The following is a 23796-nucleotide window of genomic DNA, read 5'->3' as shown; positions in this document are numbered from 1 at the left end:
CGGTGTGCGGGACCGTAGCCCAGCTTCATGGAGACGGTTGCGAATGGTCCTCGCCGATACCCCAGGAGCAACAGTGTCCCTAATTTGCTGGGAAGTGGCGGTGCGGTCCCCTACGGCACTGCGTAGGATCCTACGGTCTTGGCGTGCATCCGTGCGTCGCTGCGGTCCGGTCCCAGGTCGACGGGCACGTGCACCTTCCGCCGACCACTGGCGACAACATCGATGTACTGTGGAGACCTCACGCCCCACGTGTTGAGCAATTCGGCGGTACGTCCACCCGGCCTCCCGCATGCCCACTATACGCCCTCGCCCAAAGTCCGTCAACTGCACATACGGTTCACGTCCACGCTGTTGCGGCATGCTACCAGTGTTAAAGACTGCGATGGAGCTCCGTATGCCACGGCAAACTGGCTGACACTGACGGCGGCGGTGCACAAATGCTGCGCAGCTAGCGCCATTCGACGGCCAACACCGCGGTTCCTGGTGTGTCCGCTGTGCCGTGCGTGTGATCATTGCTTGTACAGCCCTCTCGCAGTGTCCGGAGCAAGTATGGTGGGTCTGACACACCGGTGTCAATGTGTTCTTTTTTCCATTTCCAGGAGTGTATTTATGTCCTTACAGCCGATGTACATCACAAATTTTATTAAATGCAGTTAATGCACTCAGTTGCACATTTTTAATACCAGTGTCTCCATGACTGGTTAATGGATTGTCTATAATCAGCTTATTAACAAGGAATAAAGCACCACAACTAGTACTTGTGCGTGTATTTTTATTGTAACTTGCATACTGAATCAAATCCTTAACATCTTAGCCTATATAGTATATCTTTAGATGCGGACTGTATTTCTTGTCGACAAAAAATATATTTTACTGAAAGTTTACTTAGGCACAAACAATGTCATCCTGTTGGTCCTTCTGTATCATTATATGACTTCCGAAATCCTCAGATTCTGACACTGGTCTGCATGGGATCTGCAGGAGATCACATTTTCTACACAAAATATAGTGTGAGAATTGTAATTCGGTTCAAATCTAGAAAGAAATATGTGATACATTTCTATAAAAAATTAGGTAAATTTTTGTCGAGCGACGTGACTGTTGGTGTTTCTTAAAGTGCTTTTGTACCATCTACCTAAAAGATCACTGGATTGTTATTGGTAGGCATTTATCACTTTAAGTGATGGATTTGACCTTTAGTTGCAGTGATTGAAGCTGAGTATCTCGTTGTACAAACAAAAAAAAGAAAAAGAGAAACAGATCGCTTGGAGTCCAGGTACGAAATGAACTGAAGAAAGAGAACGAAAACTCTGCACCAGACTGTAAGAATATTCACTCCTGAATTAATGGAATTAAGAGTTGTCCTAGTAGTACTGGCTATTTTCCATATTTCTGATGTTTCTTTATTCATGGCAAATATAATGTAATGAACTCTACTATAATAGGACGATGGACATTAAGGGAAGTGAGACTTTCGAAAACCCAAGCGTCTCATAAAAGTGGGCTCACAATGTAGTGAATAAAGATTTGTATTTGATAAAGCTCAGTTAGCGTGAGTGTGACGTTTTCGACTTCAGATCGAAAACCGATTCAAGTAAGACGTTCACTCACCAAATATGAAAGGCATTAAATAACAAAAGAGCGCCTTTTGGTGTTTTCTGTGACCTGTATAAGGCATCTGACTCTACGAATCACAGTATTCATCTGGATCAACTGAGGTTTTATGGACTTGATGGTACAGGCAAGCAACGGATAAAATTTCATGTCTAACCTAAAGAATGCAGAAAGCTGTACTTAGGAATTCAACCAGTGTAGTTAGAGGACATTATTGTGAATGGGGAGGAAATACATATGAGGTTTCCCTAAGGCTCAAGATTAGGTCTTCTATAGTTCCTCATACATATATAACTGTTATTCCATCTAACATACAAAAAGCAGAATTAGTTCTTTTTTCGGATCACACTAGTATTGTAATCAACCCAAAGATACATAAAGCGACAGAAAAAATGGTAAATAATGTTCTTCAAACTATCATTGGCTAATTGTCTGTTAATGGCCTCATCTTCTGTTTTAAGAAGACACAATATATTCAGTTTTGCACATCTAGATATACTACACCAATGATTAGTGTAACACATGGCTGAGAAAATAATAAATAAGGTAGAAATCTTAAAATTGTTATGTGTCCGAATTGACAAGAATTTAAACCGAAAAAACTCATTTTGGAACTCCTAAAGCAACTTAATTCAGTAACATTTGCACTTAGAATCATTGTAAGTCTTGAGGAGAGACAAATCAGTAAGTTGACATATTTGGCATATTTTCATTCAATAATGTCACATGAAATTATGTTCTGGGGTAACTAAACTTTATATCTGAAAGAAAGTCTTTACTGCTCAGGAACGTGCCGCAGGAATAATATGTGGTACTCACCCACAATCATGTTGTAGAGATCTATTTAACTGACTATTGCTTCAAAGTATATTTATCCACTCATGAAGTTTATTGTAAATAACCCACTGCAGTTCAGGTGGAACAATGATGAACATAATTACATTTCTATAAGAAGAAATGACATTCATTATACCACATTAATGTTGTCTCTAGCACAAAAAGGGGTTCACAAAGCAGAAACCAAATTTTTTGATCAGTTACCCAGTGATATCAAGTATTTGACAGACAGCAAAGTAAAATCTGAAACCAAACTGAAACAGTTTCTCTCTGGCAACTTCTTCTATTCCATAGAAGAATTTTTGTTATTGTAATGTGAAAAGGTGATGGATGGGAATTACTAACATACATCTGTGTGCCTTTTTTCTTTAAAAAAATAAAGAAAAACTTGTAAATTATCAACATGCAGCCATATTTACAAAATAATTTATGATGTGGATATAAAATGACTCGTTGCACATCATTATGACTCATTGCACGAATGATCCACGAACCATCAAACTAACTTACGAATTTGGTTTGAATGGTAAAAGGTCTCAGTGGTTTCAGTAAATGTAGTGAAAAAAGTAAACATACATTATACTGAATTCAAGTGTTTACGCATTTAGTTAACTGAAAGATGCTGATTAAGAAAAAATCCTTTATTAGTCAGTATTACAAGTATAATTATTCATTGATAACTAGTTTCTGCTAAATTAGCCATTTTCAGATCTTACAAAGTTTTTTATAGTCTTCATTCTCCTGATCTGCCACAGTGATGTTGTTGTCTGATATAGACAAATTGTATGGAAGCGGTCTGCGTTTATTGAATAAAGATGTTTATTCAATAAATACAGATCGCTTATTTCAAATTTGACTAGGTGAAATAGGCAGGTGTTTCTAAAGCAGGAAGAGCTGCAAATGTACATAACTACAGTTATCTGAAATATTTTACATCTCTCTCCGTTGAAAATATAAGACGTGTCCTACAAGATTCAGATACCAATAGATTGTCTCAACAAGGACGTGTAGCAATTCTGAAAATATGTTTCACTCACATGCGCTGCGTTATGGAAGCTCTCAGAGAATTCAAATGAAGATTCAATATTCGCATTGCTCCTTCAGAACAGATCATGGAAGGACACGAAGAGAAATTATATCCTGAGGACAATGTTAATGAACGTCTCCAACTCTGGCGTCCAAAAACAGCTCGCTGTCCACAGAATTTCTAAACTGTCAATCCGTTACTAATAAACTGTACTCTGACTTGCCGCCATTGTCAAGAACTTTGCATCAACAGATCATGCGTGAACGAACACGTAAAGGCTGATATACACACCTAATTCAGCTTGTTCAGAATTTACTACTAACTGGATCAACTAGAGGTTGCAAATTAATTCCGCATCCTGTTCGAAAGCTCAAATTTTCACAAGAAGCTAATGGTAACAGATGAGGCTGACGTATAAAAGAACGAGTCAGAAACCACTTCCATGAAAATATTTTCATGGCCGACAAGCGACTTAGATGTACGATAATTACCCATAGTCTATTCCACTTTCTCTTCTTTCTTTTTTTTTTCTAGAGTGAAAAAGGGAACACCGGTGCTGCCGGCCGCGGTGGTCTAGCGGTTCTGGCGCTGCAGTCCGGAACCGCGGGACTGCTACGGTCGCAGGTTCGAATCCTGCCTCGGGCATGGGTGTGTGTGATGTCCTTAGGTTAGTTAGGTTTAAGTAGTTCTAAGTTCTAGGGGACTTATGACCTAAGATGTTGAGTCCCATAGTGCTCAGAGCCATTTGAACCATTTTTTGAACACCGGTGCTGTGACTGTTGAATCTTATCGACACATTCTCGACACTCCTTCCTCCATTGTTTGCTGTGGATGTTGCCTAACACGCGGTTCCAACAAAATAGGGCTATTGTTGACTGTGTCATTTTCGAAGAGATGTTCCAGGAAATATGATTTCTGGATACGGCAACTTTAGCTGGCGGCCCGGATCACTGGATCTCCCTATCCTGGATTAGTTTTCCTTTGGAGTCTTCGTCAAAGAAAGACATTTTAAGTTCGTGAGCTGTCACTGTAAACGCAAGAGAAATCCTAGGATATGATGTTTCATGAATTCTTCTATGTCCAGATGTAAATCGGGCTACATGCTTAATAGTGTCCCTCACACATAGCCCCATTTAGCAACCACTATCTGCTACTCCACTCAACTGCAGATTTTATATTGACGACCGCTAATAGTAATACTGCAGCCTTAGAAATCACAATGTACACTCCTGGAAATGGAAAAAAGAACACATTGACACCGGTGTGTCAGAACCACCATACTTGCTCCGGACACTGCGAGAGGGCTCTACAAGCAATGATCACACGCACGGCACAGCGGACACACCAGGAACCGCGGTGTTGGCCGTCGAATGGCGCTAGCTGCGCAGCATTTGTGCACCGCCGCCGTCAGTGTCAGCCAGTTTGCCGTGGCATACGGAGCTCCATCGCAGTCTTTAACACTGGTAGCATGCCGCGACAGCGTGGACGTGAACCGTATGTGCAGTTGACGGACTTTGAGCGAGGGCGTATAGTGGGCATGCGGGAGGCCGGGTGGACGTACCGCCGAATTGCTCAACACGTGGGGCGTGACGTCTCCACAGTACATCGATGTTGTCGCCAGTGGTCGGCGGAAGTTGCACGTGCCCGTCGACCTGGGACCGGACCGCAGCGACGCACGGATGCACGCCAAGACCGTAGGATCCTACGCAGTGCCGTAGGGGACCGCACCGCCACTTCCCAGCAAATTAGGGACACTGTTGCTCCTGGGGTATCGGCGGGGACCATTCGCAACCGTCTCCATGAAGCTGGGCTACGGTCCCTCACACCGTTAGGCCGTCTTCCGCTCACGCCCCAACATCGTGCAGCCCGCCTCCAGTGGTGTCGCGACAGGCGTGAATGGAGGGACGAATGGAGACGTGTCGTCTTCAGCGATGAGAGTCGCTTCTGCCTTGGTGCCAATGATGGTCGTATGCGTGTTTGGCGCCGTGCAGGTGAGCGCCACAATCAGGACTGCATACGACCGAGGCACACAGGGCCAACACCCGGCATCATGGTGTGGGGAGCGATCTCCTACACTGGCCGTACACCACTGGTGATCGTCGAGGGGACACTGAATAGTGCACGGTACATCCAAACCGTCATCGAACCCATCGTTCTACCATTCCTAGACCCGCAAGGGAACTTGCTGTTCCAACAGGACAATGCACGTCCGCATGTACCCCGTGGCACCCAACGTGCTCTAGAAGGTGTAAGTCAACTACCCTGGCCAGCAAGATCTCCGGATCTGTCCCCCATTGAGCATGTTTGGGACTGGATGAAGCGTCGTCTCACGCGGTCTGCACGTCCAGCACGAACGCTGGTCCAACTGAGGCGCCAGGTGGAAATGGCATGGCAAGCCGTTCCACAGGACTACATCCAGCATCTCTACGATCGTCTCCATGGGAGAATAGCAGCCTGCATTGCTGCGAAAGGTGGATATACACTGTACTAGTGCCGACATTGTGCATGCTCTGTTGCCTGTGTCTATGTGCCTGTGGTTCTGTCAGTGTGATCATGTGATGTATCTGACCCCAGGAATGTGTCAATAAAGTTTCCCCTTCCTGGGACAATGAATTCACGGTGTTCTTATTTCAATTTCCAGGAGTGTATTTTGAGTTTTCTGAGTTGTCACTCTATCAGCGGGAAATTGTGGCAATTCCTTGCTGTGACTGCTGTTTCTATGTGCAGTCAGAAATGGATACGGTCCTTTACATTACGGCATCGAAGTAAAGTCTTCACTCTTTTTTCTGCAGCTTCCTCATTCAGCCTTTAAGTTTTCCGTGATTTCCCTAAATCGCTTCAGGCAAATGCCGGGATGGTTCCTATGAAAGGGCATGGCCGATTTCCTTCCCCATCCTTTCCTCACCCGAGCTTGCGCTCCGTCTCTAATGACCTCGTTGTCGACGGGACGTTAAACACTAATCTCCTCCTCCTCCTTCATTCAGCCCTTACCGTGCTGCTGAAATGTGGCGCCCTAACACCCTACCGCATTGATTCCGTAGGCGATTCCCAACACAGTAAACGTGGCTGCAGTACACTTGGCAGTCTGCTGTTCCCATTTCCCATGTGGACGTCCTCGACAATCTTGATGCACAACGGAATCACAACCATTTGTTTACGGAAAAAGAAAATTCATTATGACTTGCTGACTCTGCATACAGTGTTACACGATGGAGCTTCTGTACAATCGGAAGAACAAAGCCATGCTGTAGTGTAGAGTGTAGAGCTACCTTCCCAAGTACATCAGTCGAAAAAGGAAAATACCATTTTCTGCGCTAGAAGAGAGACAACACAGTGTGATATCTCAAGGATGAAAAAGTTTGCTTTCCATGATTGAGTCTATGGCTGCGACATCGCACCAGATTTAGTCACAGAGCTACGAATTCTGCATTTCATACTGCAGCCTGCACAGTAATGCGACGAACTTCTAAACAGCAGATCTTGTATTGAAGTCTTCTACTGGCCAGCGGCGTTTTTGTGAAAATGAATTAAAGTTGAGTCCCTTTCTAGAAGTATCCTGCTACAAGTGCCATTTTGTGGACCGTATGCTTATTCCACCGTATAGTGTGCCTCCTACGAATGTATGGCGCGTGTTTGTGCGGCCAGTAGTGTGCTAGTTCTCGCAATAGCCACCACACTCGTTCTGAAGGAGCCTCGATACAGCTTCTCTAGGCGGACGTCCGCACTCTCTGTCAACACCAGAGATGGTGGCTCAGCATCCCCAGACGAGACTCTTCCTCTCTGTCGCACTCATGTACCGAATTATGCGTCTTTAGATGACTAACCTCTACTCCTATTTTCTAATTCTTCAAACTGGTTAAAAGGACGCCGTCAGTTTTCACGAAGTGCAGTGCATACTTCGTAACAGATATACCGCTCCCTGAGTATTTTTGTGTTGTAGATCACACGAAAGCGTGATCCTTTCACCTTCAAAGACGTAACACACATGATTCGCTGGAGTTAATTTCTTAGTAGCGAGCGCCGCATCTCAATGTTGCATGCATTAATGCACGCAGTTTGCATGATGACTCCTCATAGACAAATCAAGTTAAGAAGAAGTGTTGCCACCTTCTCATTCTGCATCCAAACATTTGCAAAAATGCAAAACAAACGTATTCCTCTCCTTTCTCAGTGCAGGTATCTAATGGTGGGACCGTTGGCTCTCATAGTGGTGTTAGTTACCACACATCTTATACCAACATTATTCCTCGCCGAGCATATCCTGTATTTCTTCTAAAGTCTTCCCATTCGTTTCGGGCACCACGAAGTACACGTAGAACGAAGCGAGGAGTGCGCACCCGGAGAAGACGAAAAACGGGCCGTAGTTCCCAACCACGGCGACGATGTCCCCGAAGAATCTGGTGACCAGGAAGGACGTGAACCACGTCACGAAAGCGGCCATTGGCATCGCCACGGACTTTGCATTCGGCGGGAAGACTTCGCCAGTCACCGTGTAAGGAAGACAGCCGTAACCTGCAACAGACACACAGCATAGTCAGAGAAAAATTAAAGACACATCAGACTTCCGTGGCTCCTGCTGAAAACGTGGTATGATGCGACAGTATTCCACGCGAGAGAAGAAAGTAGCAACCCTGGTTCCCGAGGAGATTTTTATTTCTGTTGTATGACCAAAGTTGGGAAGGAACTTGCCTACGTATGGTCCTAAGCCACCTGTATGCTGATGTCCTGGGCTAAATTCCACATCCACAGTGTTTTATAAACTGAGATTATAGCGGCATGGAAGGGGTGAGGGGTGGCGTCTGGAAGAGGAGATACTTGTTCTGGGTGTACACACTATTTATTCATTACAAAATTCTCAAACATGTCCAGCAATGATCGTCTGCAATTCTACTAATCGGCATATATAAATTTGCCAAGCGTTACGGGAAATAATGTGGCTTTAGCAAAAACTGCACAACTTGATTCATGTTGTGGTTGTCACGAAGTTGATAGGAAAGTACCCTGTTGTTGTTACTGTGGTCTTCAGTCCGAAGATTGCTTTGATGAGGCTCTTCTCGCTACTCTACAGGGTGAAAAGTATTTAAACCGACAAACTCTGGGAGGTTCTAGGGGACATCAAAACAAATATTTCTCCCTAGTGTCTTTTTTTCCGATGAAGATTATTTAAACCGGTGGAGGCCGTATTACGCTCTTCAGTTGTTGAACGCCTATTACGATCTCAAGTTGTTAGAGGGCGTATTACGCTCTTCAGCTGTAGGCAAATGCTGTTCACCAGTGTAGTAGTTCATTGTCTCTGTTTACTAATGGAGCGATACACCTGCAGTGAGCTCACTGATACGGTTGGTGCGTACTACGCAGCGCACCACAACGGACGAGCTGCACAGCGGGCTTATGAACAAAAATATCGGGAGGTAGCGTTGCTCACGTCCGTAGGTTTAACCTTAAAATACCCTACACGTGCCTCCTGGGTGGTTCTAATTGAGCAACAGTGATTACAGGCAGTCAGACTATCCATAGGTTCTCCTGGCAATGACGTATCAACTAAATAGCAGAAACAGTTCTTTTCAGAGCTCATTAACAAGAAACATTGGACCAACTATCAGACTCCTTCATCTGAATATCGAAAGCATTAGCAGGGCAAAGTGTGGCTACCTGTCAAAATTTTTACCGGACAACAATATCGATGTCGTCGCCATTTAAGAAACTCGTGCTTCCAGCGAAGAAATATTCCGAAGCCGAGGTCGAATTCCTGAATATTCTGCACTTGGTGTAACTTACCATGATGGTGTATGGAATTGCTACGTATGTCCGTAACAACATAAACGAAGCTTCACTGATTTCTGTAAGTGTGGAGGCAGATATACATGCAGTTGTCATACAATTGCACGGCATTACTATTACAAATGTTTACAAACCACCCAAAACAACATGGCCCGATTTTGTCCTACACATAGGAACATCCTGCAATTTACATAGGAGACTTCAATAGTCATTATGAACTTTGGAAGTACTCTCAAAATGATGAAAATGGGAGCATGCTTGCAGAATGGATCGAAGAGAATAATCTTCATCTAGTGTTTGATGCCAAAGATCAAGGCACTTTCAGATCAGGTGCTTGGGACAAGGATTCAAATCCTGACTTATGCTTTGTTAGCTGCAACGAAACTGGTTTTCCCATCAACACCACAAGGAAAGCGATAGATGCCTTTCCTCACAGCCAACACAGACCTGTAATAATACAAATTGGCTGCACTGTTCCTGTCATACGATCAACTCCGCATGCTCGATGGAATTTCCAGAAAGTTGACTGGATGAAGTTTTCAACGGAACTGGATAAGACCATTCGATGGATACCTCCATCACATAATAACTATCAACGCTTCATTGGTGCAGTAACAGCAACAGCTAAAAAGTGTATGCCAAGCGGATACCGAAAAGAATATGTTCCAGGATGGAATGATGAAAGTGAAACACTGTACCAACAAAAAAATGGTTCAAATGGCTCTGAGCACTATGGGACTTAACATCTGTGGTCATCAGTCACCTAGAACTTAGAACTACTTAAACCTAACTAACCTAAGGACATCACACACATCCATGCCCGAGACAGGATTCGAACCTGCGACCGTAGCAGACGTGCGGTTCCGGACTGAGCGCCTTAACCGCGAGACCACCGCGGCCGGCACTGTTCCAACACTTCCAGCAAAGTGGTGACCCAGAGATAGCTACGGAACTATTGTCCAGCTTGGACATGTCTCGGAGGCATAAATGGGCAGAAACAGTCGAAAATATGGACTTTACCCACTCGAGCAGGAAGGCATGGTGTCTCCTGAGAAAACTGGGAGGAAGTGCACCAGCATGCAGAAAAAATTCCGAAGTAACACCAGACCAAATTGCTTCCCACATCATTACTATCTCAAGAATACCTCCTGACAAGAAACATACAAGACATATCAGACGACAGCTTCGTGACCTGAAAAAGAAGGCATCTCCCTCATCTGAGAATACCCATCCCTTCACAGTTTCAGACATTGACTCTGGACTGAAGGACCTCAAACCTCTTAAGGCACCTGGATTCGATGGTATCCATCCAGAATTCCTGATCCATATGGGAGGAAAAGCTAAGAAATGGCTGGCAGAATTCTTCACTGACATCCTGCTGACTGGTCAACTTCCAGCAGAGTTTAAAAAGGCGAAGATAATATCTGTTCTGAAACGTGGCAAACCCAGCAACTAGGTAGAAAACTATCGCCCCATTTCCCTACTCAGCTGCTGCTACAAGCTTTTTGAAAGGCTAATATATAACAGAATAAGTAGCGCTATCTTGGAGAACGTTCCAGTTGATCAGGCAGGCTTCAGACCAGGGCGTAGCTGCTGCGACCAAGTATTGTCTCTCACATCCTTCATAGAGTCAGGATACCAAATGAAGCAGAAAACATATGTGGCATTTGTTGATCTAACTGCCACCTTCGACACTGTGTGGAGGGAAGGCCTTAGCTACAAATTTCTCCGCATCATACCCTGCAGAACAATGGCTCGACTGATTAACAGCATGCTAAGTGATCGGAAGTTCCAGGTAATCAGTGGAAGCAACATAAGTAAGGAGAGGAAGCTGAGCAACGGATTGCCTCAAGGATCAGTTCTCTCACCCTTACTGTTCAACCTATATCTATCTGATCTACCTGACACTTCGTCCAGAAAATACTGCTATGCCGATGACCTGGCTCTAGCCGTAAAACACCAGGAAATGAAGACAACAGAAGAGATTCTAGCCAATGATCTGTCTGCATTAGACAATTACTTCAAAATCTGGAGACTCCAACCCAGTGTGAGTAAAACAGAAGTGTGTTGCTTCCATCTAAATAACCGGTTGGTGAACGTAAAACTGGAAGTAAGTTTCGGAGGCAGAATTCTTCATCATAATTGGAACCCAAAATATCTTGGTGTCATCCTGGATCGTACACTATGCTTCAAACAACACCTTCTTAACTTAGCTCAAAAGCTGAGGACTCGAAACAATATCCTCCATAAGCTATGCGGAACTACTTGGGGATCTTCAGCAACCACCCTGCGATCTTCAGCTCTGTGCTTGGTGTACTCAAGTGCTGAGTATTGTGCACTTGTTTGGATGAACAGTCATCATACAAGGCTTGTTGATACCCAGCTAAATAAGACAATGCGCATAATATCTGGCGCAATCAGATCTACTCCAGTTTATTGGATTCCACTGTTAACCGGTATAATGCCTCCTGATCTACGCAGATGTACTGCCCTTAAGAGAGAATTCCACAAGATCTCCAGGAATTCTAACCTACCCGTGCATAGCGACCTGCCACTTTTAAATCGCAAGAGACTGAAATCACGCCATCCAACTCTGTGCGATGCTGCTGACATGGTTGTTAAGAATTTCAAATCTCTTGAAGAATGGAAAGGTCGGTGGGAAGCAGTGACAGATGCGCACCTGCATAGCTTCTTCTCAGGTGCTAAACTTCCAAGTGGATTCGACTTACCACGCAAGACCTGGACTACTCTCAACAGAATCCATACCAGCCATGGGCGATGCAGGGATGCTCTCTTTAAGTGGAAGAAACTGCCTGATCCAGCTTGTGACTGCGGGGCTCCATACCAGACTGTTCACCACATTGTCAGTGAATGCAGGATTCGAGCCTATCACGGCGCCAAAGAGGACTTCCTGCTAGCAACTCCAGATGCAGTGCACTGGATTGAAGGACTGGATATACAGTTATAAAGACAAACATAAGTTTCTTGTGTGTCAATATGTACATATGTATAAGTAATTTAATTTCATGATACGTCTGTATTAGCCTTACGCTAAATAAATAACAAAAATATCCTAACGCCGTATCCCGCATCATACGACCTTTGCTGCTGTGTACCAAAGTCTGCGTAAGACCGGTCATTTAGCACATTACCAGGACAGGGACGCCGCCGCACGGTAAGAACGTTGCAATCTGAGGAAGCTGTCTTGCAGCATGTGGAGTGGGATCCTTCAACAGCACTTATGCAATTGCACGTAACATGGGGACAAATCAGATGAACGTAAGAACTGTCCTTCGAGAGCAGTTGTTACGTCCATTTCACTAACAGCGTATCCATAACCTGGAACCAGTTGATTATCCACCCAGAGCACAGTTTTCGCAGTGGTACCTGGAACAGTGTGAAATGCATCCTACATTTCCATCCTCTTTCTTGTTTACCGATGAAGTAATGTTCGAGCGTGATGGAGTCTTCAGGATGCACAATTCTCATGTTTGGAGTGAGGATAACCCATATGCCATAGTTACTAGCGCTCATCAAGTGCGGTTCTTCATTAATGTGTGGGTCGGTGTTGTTAAGGACTGTTTAATTGGGCCGTATCTGCTACCTAGACCATTAAATGACAGGCACTATTACAATTTTCTCGCCAGAGCATTGCCAGAATTGCTGGAAGACGTGCCGCTCCCTACAAGACAACGCATGTGGTTCCAGCATGACGGGGCGCCGGCACATTTCAATAATCGTGTGCGTCGATTCCTAGACCGACGGTTCCCAGAAACGTGGATTGGCAGAGGTGGTCCTGTACCATGGTCTACTCGTTCCCCAGATATGTCACCTCTTGACTGATTTGTGTGGGGAGAGATGCGCAACCCTGTTTACGCAACTCTTGTTGCACCAGAAGAGGATCTGGTTGCCCAGATAGTAGCAGCAGCAGGAACAATTCAGGATACTCCTGGGGTTTTTGACCGTGTCAGACAGAACATGATCCGACGGTGTAACCTTTGTTTACGTGTCAATGGAGGCATTTTTTAAAATCTACTGTAATTGAAATTGGGCTGTGTTAATGTGTTGTGTCTTGGTCATAATAAAATGGAAAAGTGTTTGCTGGTTTAATTAATTTTCCGCCAGAGACATCTTCCTCTACCGGTTTAAATACTCCCTAAAGGAAAAAAAGACACCAGGGAAAAATATTTGTTTTGATGTCCCATACAGCCTCCCAGAGTTTGTCGGTTTAAATACTTTTCACCCTGTATATTGTGCAAGCCTCTACATCTACGGCAACCATATGAACCCGCTTGCAGCACCCGTCTCTTTGTATCCCTCTACAAATTTCGAAGGTTCCTTAATGTCTTGGAATATGTGCCATCAACCGATTTCTATTTTTAGATTTTAGTTGCGTTGTACCACAATTATCTTTTCCCCCCGAACTCTACTCAGTACCTCCTTATCACACGCGCGATCTACCCATATAACCTCCAGCACTCTTCTGTGCAGCACATTTCAAACTCTTCTATTCTCTTCTTCTCCACACTGCTTATTGTCCACGCTTCACTTCCGTACAAAGCAACACACCAGACAAATGCCTTCAGGAAATACATCCTAACACTTAAATTTATATTCGAGGTTAACAAATTTATTTTCGTCAGGAAAGTGTTTCTAGTCATGGCCATTCTGCATGTCATATCCTCTCCCCCTGGGCCGTCATACGTTATTTTACTGCTCAAATAACAAAACTGATCTATAACTTCTAGTGTTTCATTTCGTATTCTAATTCCTCCAGGATCACCTGATTTAATTCGACTACATTCCATTACCTTGCTTTGCTTTTGTTGATCTTCATCTTAATTCCTCCTTTCAAGACACTGTACATTCCGTGTAGCTGCACTTTCAAGTACTCTTCTGTCTCTGGTGAAATAATTACATTGTCATCGGCAAATCTCAAACTTTTTATTTCTTCCCGAAATTTAATGCAGTCTCTAAATTTCTCATTACTTTCTTTCACAGCTTGCTCAGTGTACAGACTGAATAACATTGGGATAGGCTACAAACCTGCTTCACTCAATTTTCTGCCATTGCTAGTCTTACAAGCACTTCGACTCTTTATAACTGCCGCCTGATTTGTGTACAAGTTGCAACTAACTTTTCACCCTCTGTGTTTTACCCCTGCTACGTTCAGAAATTTAGAGTGTGTATTCCAGTCAACACTGTCAAAAGCTTTTTCCGAATCTAGAAATGCTGTAAAGGTAGGTTTGTCTTTCCTTAATCTCTTCTAAGATGAGTCGTAGGGTCAGTATTGCCTCGCGTGTTTCCGCATTTCTCCAGAACCCAAAACGATCTTCCCCGAGGTCGGCTTCTACCAGTTTCTCCATTCGTCTGTAAAGAATTCGTTTCTGTGTTTTGTAACCACTATTCATTTTGTAACCACTACTCACTAAACCGATAGTTCGATAATATTCACACCTGTCAGCCCCTCCTTCCTTTGGAATTGGAACTATACCGTCCTGTCACATTAACGTGACCACCTGCCAGAAAGCTGAATAACAGTCTTTTGGAAAGCGGGCCGTTACGAGGTGTGCAGGTAGAGAGTCAATGAGATTCTGGAAGGCACCGACACCTATGTAGAGTCATGCCGTCTCTAGAGCCGTGGTCAGCTACGTTACGATTTTCGGTTGAGGATCCATGGCGCGAACAGACTAATCGAGGTGGTCCCACAGATTCTCGCCTAACTTTAAATGCGGTGAGTCTGCGACCAGAAGAGTACGGTAGACTCATTCTGGCGCTCTTCAAAACACGCACGTCCACTGCTACTGTGTGACACGTTCCATCATGGTGCTGGTAGATGCTGCACTTGGAGGTGGGCGTGGTCCCCAAGGATAGACACGACCTTGTGTTGATCCACTGCGTCTTCCAGAATGACAAGATCACCCAGCGATTGCCACGAAAACATTCCCCAGGTCATAACGGTTGCAGAGTGTTTGCTTTCTGACGTTTCGCGCCACACACACCAACAGCCATCTCTCCAGTGGAGATTCATCTGAAAAGACCGTCTGTAGCCATTCAGTGGGAGTCTACTTGAGTTAGCGGTGTGCAAATTCCAGCCTTCGTCGCCGACGTTTTCCATGTAGTGTCCATTGTAGATTGAGCCCAATCTGCAGTGGACACCACAAGATCCTGAAGGAGATTCCGGCAGAGGAGTCGAATTATCGATTTTTGAAGAAATATGACGGAACCTAACAACCCAGAAGATCTTAACTTCAATCTCAGAATTATCTGTACTCAATTTAGGTAATCCACGGCAAATTTATACTTGGATGGCCGAGAAGATGGTTTTGTATTTTGGTGAAGTGAAATAGTAAAAGGTTCACTTCGAAGAGGGTTGGATACTGAATGACAATATTGGCTCATAGGCTACTATTAACCATTTATCGTTACGTTAATGAGGCCAAACAACAAATACGAGCCTCTAATTGGAAGCGCCTGTGTTGATGTGTAGCACATACTGAAAATGTAACGACCCCGACAACAGATAGGTTCTTCAGTGTACAGTTTTGGCAGTTCCCATATGGGTTGTCTATCTGCCTTACTACCATATCTGCACGTATTCTGAACTTCCTGTTAACATATTTTGCACCTACCCTTTTCACATTACAAACAACTGTTTAAAGGTAGTTTCTACGCACATGATAGCCATAATTGTGTTTTGGCTTTTCTTAGTTTTCACTTCTTTCACCAAATAAGTCTTTCACATACTTAAAGCACACCTTCACGTGGATTATTATTTTACAAAGTCAAATTCATGCAGTATTGGTATTATGTAATTGCGAATAGTGCATGAATTTGACTTTGTAAAATAATAATCCACGTGAAGGTGTGCTTTAAGTATGTGAAAGTTGCCGTCGTCGGATTAAATACAAGAATTAGACATCCGCCTATTCGATCTTCACAAAGTTTATGTCCATCTTTTCCTTGTTCGACATATGCTTCTCCTCCCAGTACGGTTAAAGTTTAGAATTTTCTGGGGTAGTCTTTTATCTATCCTTTTATTCAGTTGTTGTTTCCAACATTTCTATATTCAATTATTTCCTCGCTAATAGCATGTACATTCAACGCATTACGAACGTTTTCATTTTTTTTTTATTAAGTCTCTTCTTATGTAGCGCTTCATTCACCTCAAGAACCTCATCTCTGTTGCTTGTATGTTACTGTCAATTCTCTTTTTATCTATCCAACTATCGCCATAGCTTCACAAAATGAGGTTTTTGTATATTTTCAAATTTTTGCAGTGAATTTCAAAATACAATACTTCTTTCTTCCAATAGCACCCTACATTCATTTCTTCATTCATTGATCGTGTTTGGCAGTTCCCATCAGAAACATCAGCGATGTGGAACGCGTAAAGGTACACATTAACAGAAGCGTAGACACTATTAGAACGTTATTCTGTACATATTATTAACATTAACCTTACGGGTATTGAGTAATACTGTTTGTATTTACACCGGTGAAATGTGACTAGTAGTATAGTGAAGTTGCTATTTTGAAAAAAAATGGTTGACGTTTCTTCAATTGTAATAAATAGCTGATGATAGACTTCTAGTGATAACGTCATACTTGCATGAGGATATTGTATGTTTGAAGAAAACAATTACATCTGTGACAACGAAGGTTTATTCACAATATACTACTACTTGTCGCACAGATTTTTTAATGCACACTGGGAATTGCAATACAGCTAATAGCAGTTTCAGTTACTGAATCTGAATAATCGGACAATTTGTAGAATGAATACATTTGTAGAATGAGTACATTTTAAATTTTCTTTAAGGGGCTCCGGAAAGGCTCAAAATCATGAAAAGTTCAATTTTTACTTTTTTGCGTTTTCTGAATCTGCAGACTATTACCTTTTAATAGATATATAATTTATTCAATTCCGAAGACTACAACTATTTTTAAATTTTTTTTGAAATGTGTTCTACATGGGCGTGACCCATTGTGGCGCTGTTAAACTGCTGTCAAATGGTGTTATTATTAACGTCCGTGTTCATCAGGTACATTTTAGTGATGTGAGATACAGTATGTGTTGTGGCTAAACCTATTTTCAGAGACTTAGCAGCACCTGAACTGTTGAAAAAGTGTATTCACGGAAAAACTCAAAACCCCAATGAAAGTGTAAATAGTGTTATATGGTCGAGAATCCCCAAGACTGTATTAGTTGGAATGGAAACACTTCACTTTGGTGTGTATGATGCTGTTGCGACTTTCAATGATGGCAACATTGTAAGGTGCAAGGTATTTAGAAATATGGGAATGAAGATGGGTTCTAACATGGTACGAGTGATGCTTGCTTTAGACAAGGAACGCCTTCGGGCTGCAGACAGGGCTGTAAAGAGTCTAGAAATACAAGCAAGAGTAAACAGGAGGAGGAACAAGAGAAAGCTGGAGGAGGAGTTTGCAGAGGATGAAGATAATCCATCCTATGGACCTGGAATGCACTAAAAAGTTAATCCAATCTTTGTCGCTCGATTCCCAAAACTTTTATTTTCTCATACTAATTACATGTTTTCTAAGGATTTGTTTCAAACTTTCAGTAAATGTTACACAGTACCTTCTGTATAATTTAACTCAGCCTTTTTCCAAAAAACTGTATATTTTTGAATATATAAATAAAAAATTGCAAAAAAATGTTATGAATTTTCATTACAATTGAAAAAAAATCATCTTTAATAACTGAACTAAAATTTTGTAAAATCCCTGTGTTAAGTTGTAGCCCATATTCCAATAAATAATCTGTAAAAAGTTCAACTTCGTACCTCAAATACTTTGTGAGGAAAGATGTAATTTATAAGCGTTATTTTAACATTGCAAGTATAGGGCGTTCTGGGGCCCCTTAAAACTGGCAGAGATTCCTAATTTTTTCGTTTTTGTTAGATCGGAAATAGCTGAAGATATTTACATCAGAGTACATAACTCAGCTCTGAGCTTGATAAGGTGGCAAAGTCTGAACCAAAATTATTTTTGTATCTTATATTAGCGAACATTTCAGCTGTGATTGTCTGTATGTGTGTATGTATTAAACCGGGGACCTAGAAACGACGGAGAGGCTTCATCCCGCCGTAGCCCTCAGTGGTCACAACCGCATAACAGGCCACTCAGCTGCGATTGGTATTATCAGTACCAAATTCCATTAACGTATAAAAGTACTGGGGACCGAGTATCAGAATTCTGAGATGCTGGAAGATGCTTCTGCTGCAAGTGTGGTTATCTACTTTCCACTATTATCTTTGCACTGCCCCAACAGATAACTCCATGAAGTAACAAATGGCATAAATTTGCTATTTAAACTGAACTGAACTTCTTGATTAGTTTATCTGTGTCTTGTCCCCTATAAGTGATGCAAGCCCTTCTGTCTCAGAATGAAATTCATCATATATGAAGCTAGTCTTAAATGAAGTGTAAGAAGCTTACCTGGCGTATAGACGACGATGTAGAGAATCAGAGAGACAACGGGAACCCATCCGATGTTGCCTACGTACTTCCCGGTCTCACGGAGGTAGAAGTAGACGCCCAGGCACAGCTGCAACATCGACAATGTCCACACATTTTAAACAGTTGCGTTATAATAGCATCTGATTCTTGCCTCTCGCTACTTTTAAGTACGATTGTCCAGCACATCATTTGTGACTGGGACACATAACCTTACAGGTTAAAACTGTGGTACACCAACTGGAAAACAAAAGAAACCCTTTCACTAGGGAGTTGAAGCATATCTACATCTACATCTACGTGACTGCACTGCATCTCACACTTAGTTGCCAGACAGAGGGTTCGTTGAACCACCTTCTACTATTCACTACTCTTCCAACCTGTAACAGCGCGTGAAAAAACGAACACTTAAATCTTTTCGAGCGAATTCTGACCTCTATTATTTTAATACGATGATCATTTCTCTCTATATAAGTGGGAGTCAACAAAATGTTTTCGCGACAAGGGGAAATGAAATGATCGTATGGCGTTACTGGCCGGGAGATCGCATCTGATGTTCGGCCGTCTAGCGCGAAAGTTGGTGATTGAAATTTCGTGAAAAGATCTCACCGCAAAGTAAAAAGCCTTTATTTTAACGACTGCCAACCCAGTTAATTCACTTATCATGTCCATCGCACTCTCTCTCCCATTTTGGCTCAATAGGAGCTCCTCTTCTTTTAAGTCGATGCTACCTGATGCGGATTCCGCACAGCAATACTACAGAAGCGTTGTGTAGGTAGTTTCTTTAGTAGACTTGTTGCATTTTCTTAGTGTTCTGCCAATAAATCTTATTCTTAGAGTGAATATCCTTATGACATCGATTTTTGTCCTGTCTTAAGTAACATATTATAGTATTGTTTAGTGTGAACAATGTACAACCTACAGAAAATATGATTTCGCAAAACCTTACATGTCCGATGCTACCCGACCTTCCCACACCTTGCTCACAAGCTGTTGCAATACATAATACACTCCTGGAAATTGAAATAAGAACACCGTGAATTCATTGTCCCAGGAAGGGGAAACTTTATTGACACATTCCTGGGGTCAGATACATCACATGATCACACTGACAGAACCACAGGACCAGCGTTCGTGCTGGACGTGCAGACCGCGTGAGACGACGCTTCATCCAGTCCCAAACATGCTCAATGGGGGACAGATCCGGAGATCTTGCTGGCCAGGGTAGTTGACTTACACCTTCTAGAGCACGTTGGGTGGCACGGGATACATGCGGACGTGCATTGTCCTGTTGGAACAGCAAGTTCCCTTGCCGGTCTAGGAATGGTAGAACGATGGGTTCGATGACGGTTTGGATGTACCGTGCACTATTCAGTGTCCCCTCGACGATCACCAGTGGTGTACGGCCAGTGTAGGAGATCGCTCCCCACACCATGATGCCGGGTGTTGGCCCTGTGTGCCTCGGTCGTATGCAGTCCTGATTGTGGCGCTCACCTGCACGGCGCCAAACACGCATACGACCATCATTGGCACCAAGGCAGAAGCGACTCTCATCGCTGAAGACGACACGTCTCCATTCGTCATTCGTCCCTCCATTCACGCCTGTCGCGACACCACTGGAGGCGGGCTGCACAATGTTGGGGCGTGAGCGGAAGACGGCCTAACGGTGTGCGGGACCGTAGCCCAGCTTCATGGAGACGGTTGCGAATGGTCCTCGCCGATACCCCAGGAGCAACAGTGTCCCTAATTTGCTGGGAAGTGGCGGTGCGGTCCCCTACGGCACTGCGTAGGATCCTACGGTCTTGGCGTGCATCCGTGCGTCGCTGCGGTCCGGTCCCAGGTCGACGGGCACGTGCACCTTCCGCCGACCACTGGCGACAACATCGATGTACTGTGGAGACCTCACGCCCCACGTGTTGAGCAATTCGGCGGTACGTCCACCCGGCCTCCCGCATGCCCACTATACGCCCTCGCTCAAAGTCCGTCAACTGCACATACGGTTCACGTCCACGCTGTCGCGGCATGCTACCAGTGTTAAAGACTGCGATGGAGCTCCGTATGCCACGGCAAACTGGCTGACACTGACGGCGGCGGTGCACAAATGCTGCACAGCTAGCGCCATTCGACGGCCAACACCGCGGTTCCTGGTGTGTCCGCTGTGCCGTGCGTGTGATCATTGCTTGTACAGCCCTCTCGCAGTGTCCGGAGCAAGTATGGTGGGTCTGACACACCGGTGTCAATGTGTTCTTTTTTCCATTTCCAGGAGTGTATTAACAGATTAATTACGTGTCTGCCAATAAATTCAACGATCTCTTTCTGTTGTGAGACTGACATGTCGATCCCTAGACTAATATTAAATGTACAAAATTACAAATATATGTAGTAACTGGCAATATATAATTTGCATCTTTCAGAATACCTTGATGACGTTAGTAAATATGTTTACACATAAGATTCACAAAAATAGGAGGTGAAGGCTCTTGACGTACTTTAGTGACAGAATTCACGATCGGAAGATGTCAATAAATTTTTTAGCACACACACGAGTTGTAGTGTACTTGTGATATTAAATGTGATGTTCTCCACAAAGGAAATAAAGGCAGACAACTAACATTACTCGATATTTTGGCTAATAATAAGCACTAGTCAAAAAATCCTGTCCTAGTCCTTAATGGTCAAACACTGTTTCTTTATTCACCCTTACTAAAGTAGCACCTAGCTAATATAATTCCAATGTTTGAATATGAACTACCATAAGGTTCACTTGTTCAGAGGATCTTCGGAAATTATATTATACTTGTGTTTTTCTGTCGATATAGAGTCCTACGATACCAGAGGTCTTTGGCAAACAATCTTTATACACCTATGAGCTCTTGCTGATATTGTGTGGACCATCTGTTTAGTGTTAAGTTACCTGACGATGCCTAGAACGGTGCAAGGCGGTTCAAAACGAACTACTAAATAAATATTATTGTGGAAAATCAATACTATGTATTTATGATTTTAATATGTCTATGTTCCTCTATTTAGCGACGGAATATTTCGCAAATAATGTAAGTGTATTACGTACGGCACTGTTTTACTGTATGTCTGTGTTGCGAACAGGTAGCTTGCATCTGATAATGAGACTACATGCATTTGAAATCGGAACTGCTGTCTGAGGCAGTTTTCTGAGGCAGTTTCCTTTTTCCTGACTAAGTCACATGACTGCGTTTTCCGTAGACCAGTCAACGATGGAAAGTTTAAATATCTGGTCAGTGATCAGACAGGAATTTGATTTGGGGATACGATGATAGCTAGTGTTGAACGCTGATAATGGGCCTTCGGCGTTGAATCTACGTATGAAAAAATACAAGGGTTATTAGGAAAGTAAGGAACGATCGGTCACGAAATGGAAAATAGAGTGAAAATCTGATGAAGCTTTGCACAGATGTGTTGGGAACTGTGTCTGATACGCCCGTCGATCGCATCATGTCGCTCTTTTCAATTCTGAGCTCACAGTGAGAACGTAAAGATGACTAGAAATTAGCGTTTCCCGCCAAGTATGAGGGCCTGGCGAATGATTTCGCCTGAAGCTATGCAATCCACATAACATAGCTGTCATGCAGTTCGTTCTACACTACAATTCTCGGCCGCACTGTGCAGGGGCAATGAAGATGCTCCTGCAGCGTCTTCGATGGGAAGTGTTTGATCACCCACAATACAGCCTGAATTGGCTACCCCTGAGGTTCATCTCTGCTCAAGGAACCACTATGAAGACAATATTTTGACACAGACAACGAGCTGCAGTCCAGAGTAGAAAATTGTCGAAAAGCACTGGCGGCTGTCTTCTACGGCAAGGGAATTGAAAAGTTAGTACAACGATATGACAGATGTCTAAGTCTCAGCAGCGACTGTGAAGTAGGTGGAAGGTGTAGCTAACCGTTACAAATAAAACAGTTTTGATTTTCACCATGGTTTCCATTTCGCGACCTGTCGTTCTTTACTTTACGAATAGCCCTCGTAAATACAGAAATAAAGTGTACCGGGTGAGGTGGCACAGCGGTTAGCACATTGGACTCGCATTCGGGAGGACGACGGCTAAAAACCCGCTCCCTGCCATCCTGATTAAGGTTTTCCGTGACTTCCCTAAATCGCTTCAGATAAATGCTGGGATGGTTCCTTTGAAAGAGCAGGGCCGATTCCCTTCCCCATCCTTCCCTAATCCGATTAGAATGATGATCTCGAAGTTTGGTCCCCTCTCTCGAACCAACCAATCAAATAAAGTGCGGCTATCGAGAAGTTATTTCGAGTGATCCAAAACAACTTGCAGTGGAGGCACCTAATCGGAGAACGACTCGCCACAGACCCTCTGGTAACAAAAGTGATGCCTTTTGTCCCGACCCCCAACCCAGCGGCGGCGCAGGCGGAGGCGGAGTATACACTTTGGACTTTTCTGAAAAGTTAACACTGTGTTGTGCCAGAAACAGACGTGAATCAAAACGCTTGTTTTTAGCAGGCGGCGTGCCACCAGTTACAGTATATGCGCAGGGGTCGCGATATGATCCAGACTTTCATCTTACTGCTTGTTTCTCTCCACGTCCTCCGAGCGGTACACAGGCCACCAAGCTTTTCCTCCGTGGACTCACCAGAGCGAAAGACATGCCGCTGGAAGAGAAGATCAGCAGGAATCTGCGGCCGACGCGATCCACCAGGAAGGGCACGATGCACGCCTCCACCAGCATGATGCCGTTGATGATGATGGGAGCCACCCTGTCGCTGACGGCGCCGCCCGCCGCGATGAAGATGCTCTGCGTGTAGAAGAGCACCGCGTTGATGCCCGCCAGCTGCTCGGCGCACACCACGCCCAGCGAGATGGCCAGCGCACGGCGGCAGCGGCGCGACCGGAAGAGGTCTAACACCGACGCCTCGTTCACCTTGGAGTCCTCCACAGCTTTCTGCGAACAGCAGTATTGCGTCTTTTGAGGTAAGGATGTTCGTTAATCTATAAATACACGCTTCCTCACAAAAAATGTGCAGCACCCGGAAGACGTGCTCTGACGTCATTGGAACATTGT

The 23796-nt window shown here is 43.9% G+C and overlaps 1 protein-coding gene across 1 annotated transcript in view; it reads right to left on the bottom strand.

Annotated features, from left to right (window-relative positions):
* Nucleotides 1-7442: 7442 nt before the first annotated feature.
* LOC126176134 (facilitated trehalose transporter Tret1-like) overlaps nucleotides 7443-23796 on the bottom strand; it is a 65777-nt gene continuing 49423 nt past the window's right edge. The window contains exons 3-5 of the mRNA XM_049923272.1: nucleotides 23368-23676; nucleotides 18722-18830; nucleotides 7443-7990 (exon numbers count right to left, since the gene is read on the bottom strand). Of these exons, the coding sequence (XP_049779229.1) occupies nucleotides 7719-7990; nucleotides 18722-18830; nucleotides 23368-23676 (690 nt within the window). The 3' untranslated portion in view covers nucleotides 7443-7718. The remainder of the gene's footprint in view (nucleotides 7991-18721; nucleotides 18831-23367; nucleotides 23677-23796) is intronic.

Source organism: Schistocerca cancellata, chromosome 3 (genome assembly GCF_023864275.1).
Source record: "Schistocerca cancellata isolate TAMUIC-IGC-003103 chromosome 3, iqSchCanc2.1, whole genome shotgun sequence".
In the NCBI taxonomy this organism is placed as follows: Eukaryota; Metazoa; Arthropoda; class Insecta; order Orthoptera; family Acrididae; genus Schistocerca; species Schistocerca cancellata.
This window is presented reverse-complemented; position numbering and strand designations above follow the sequence as displayed.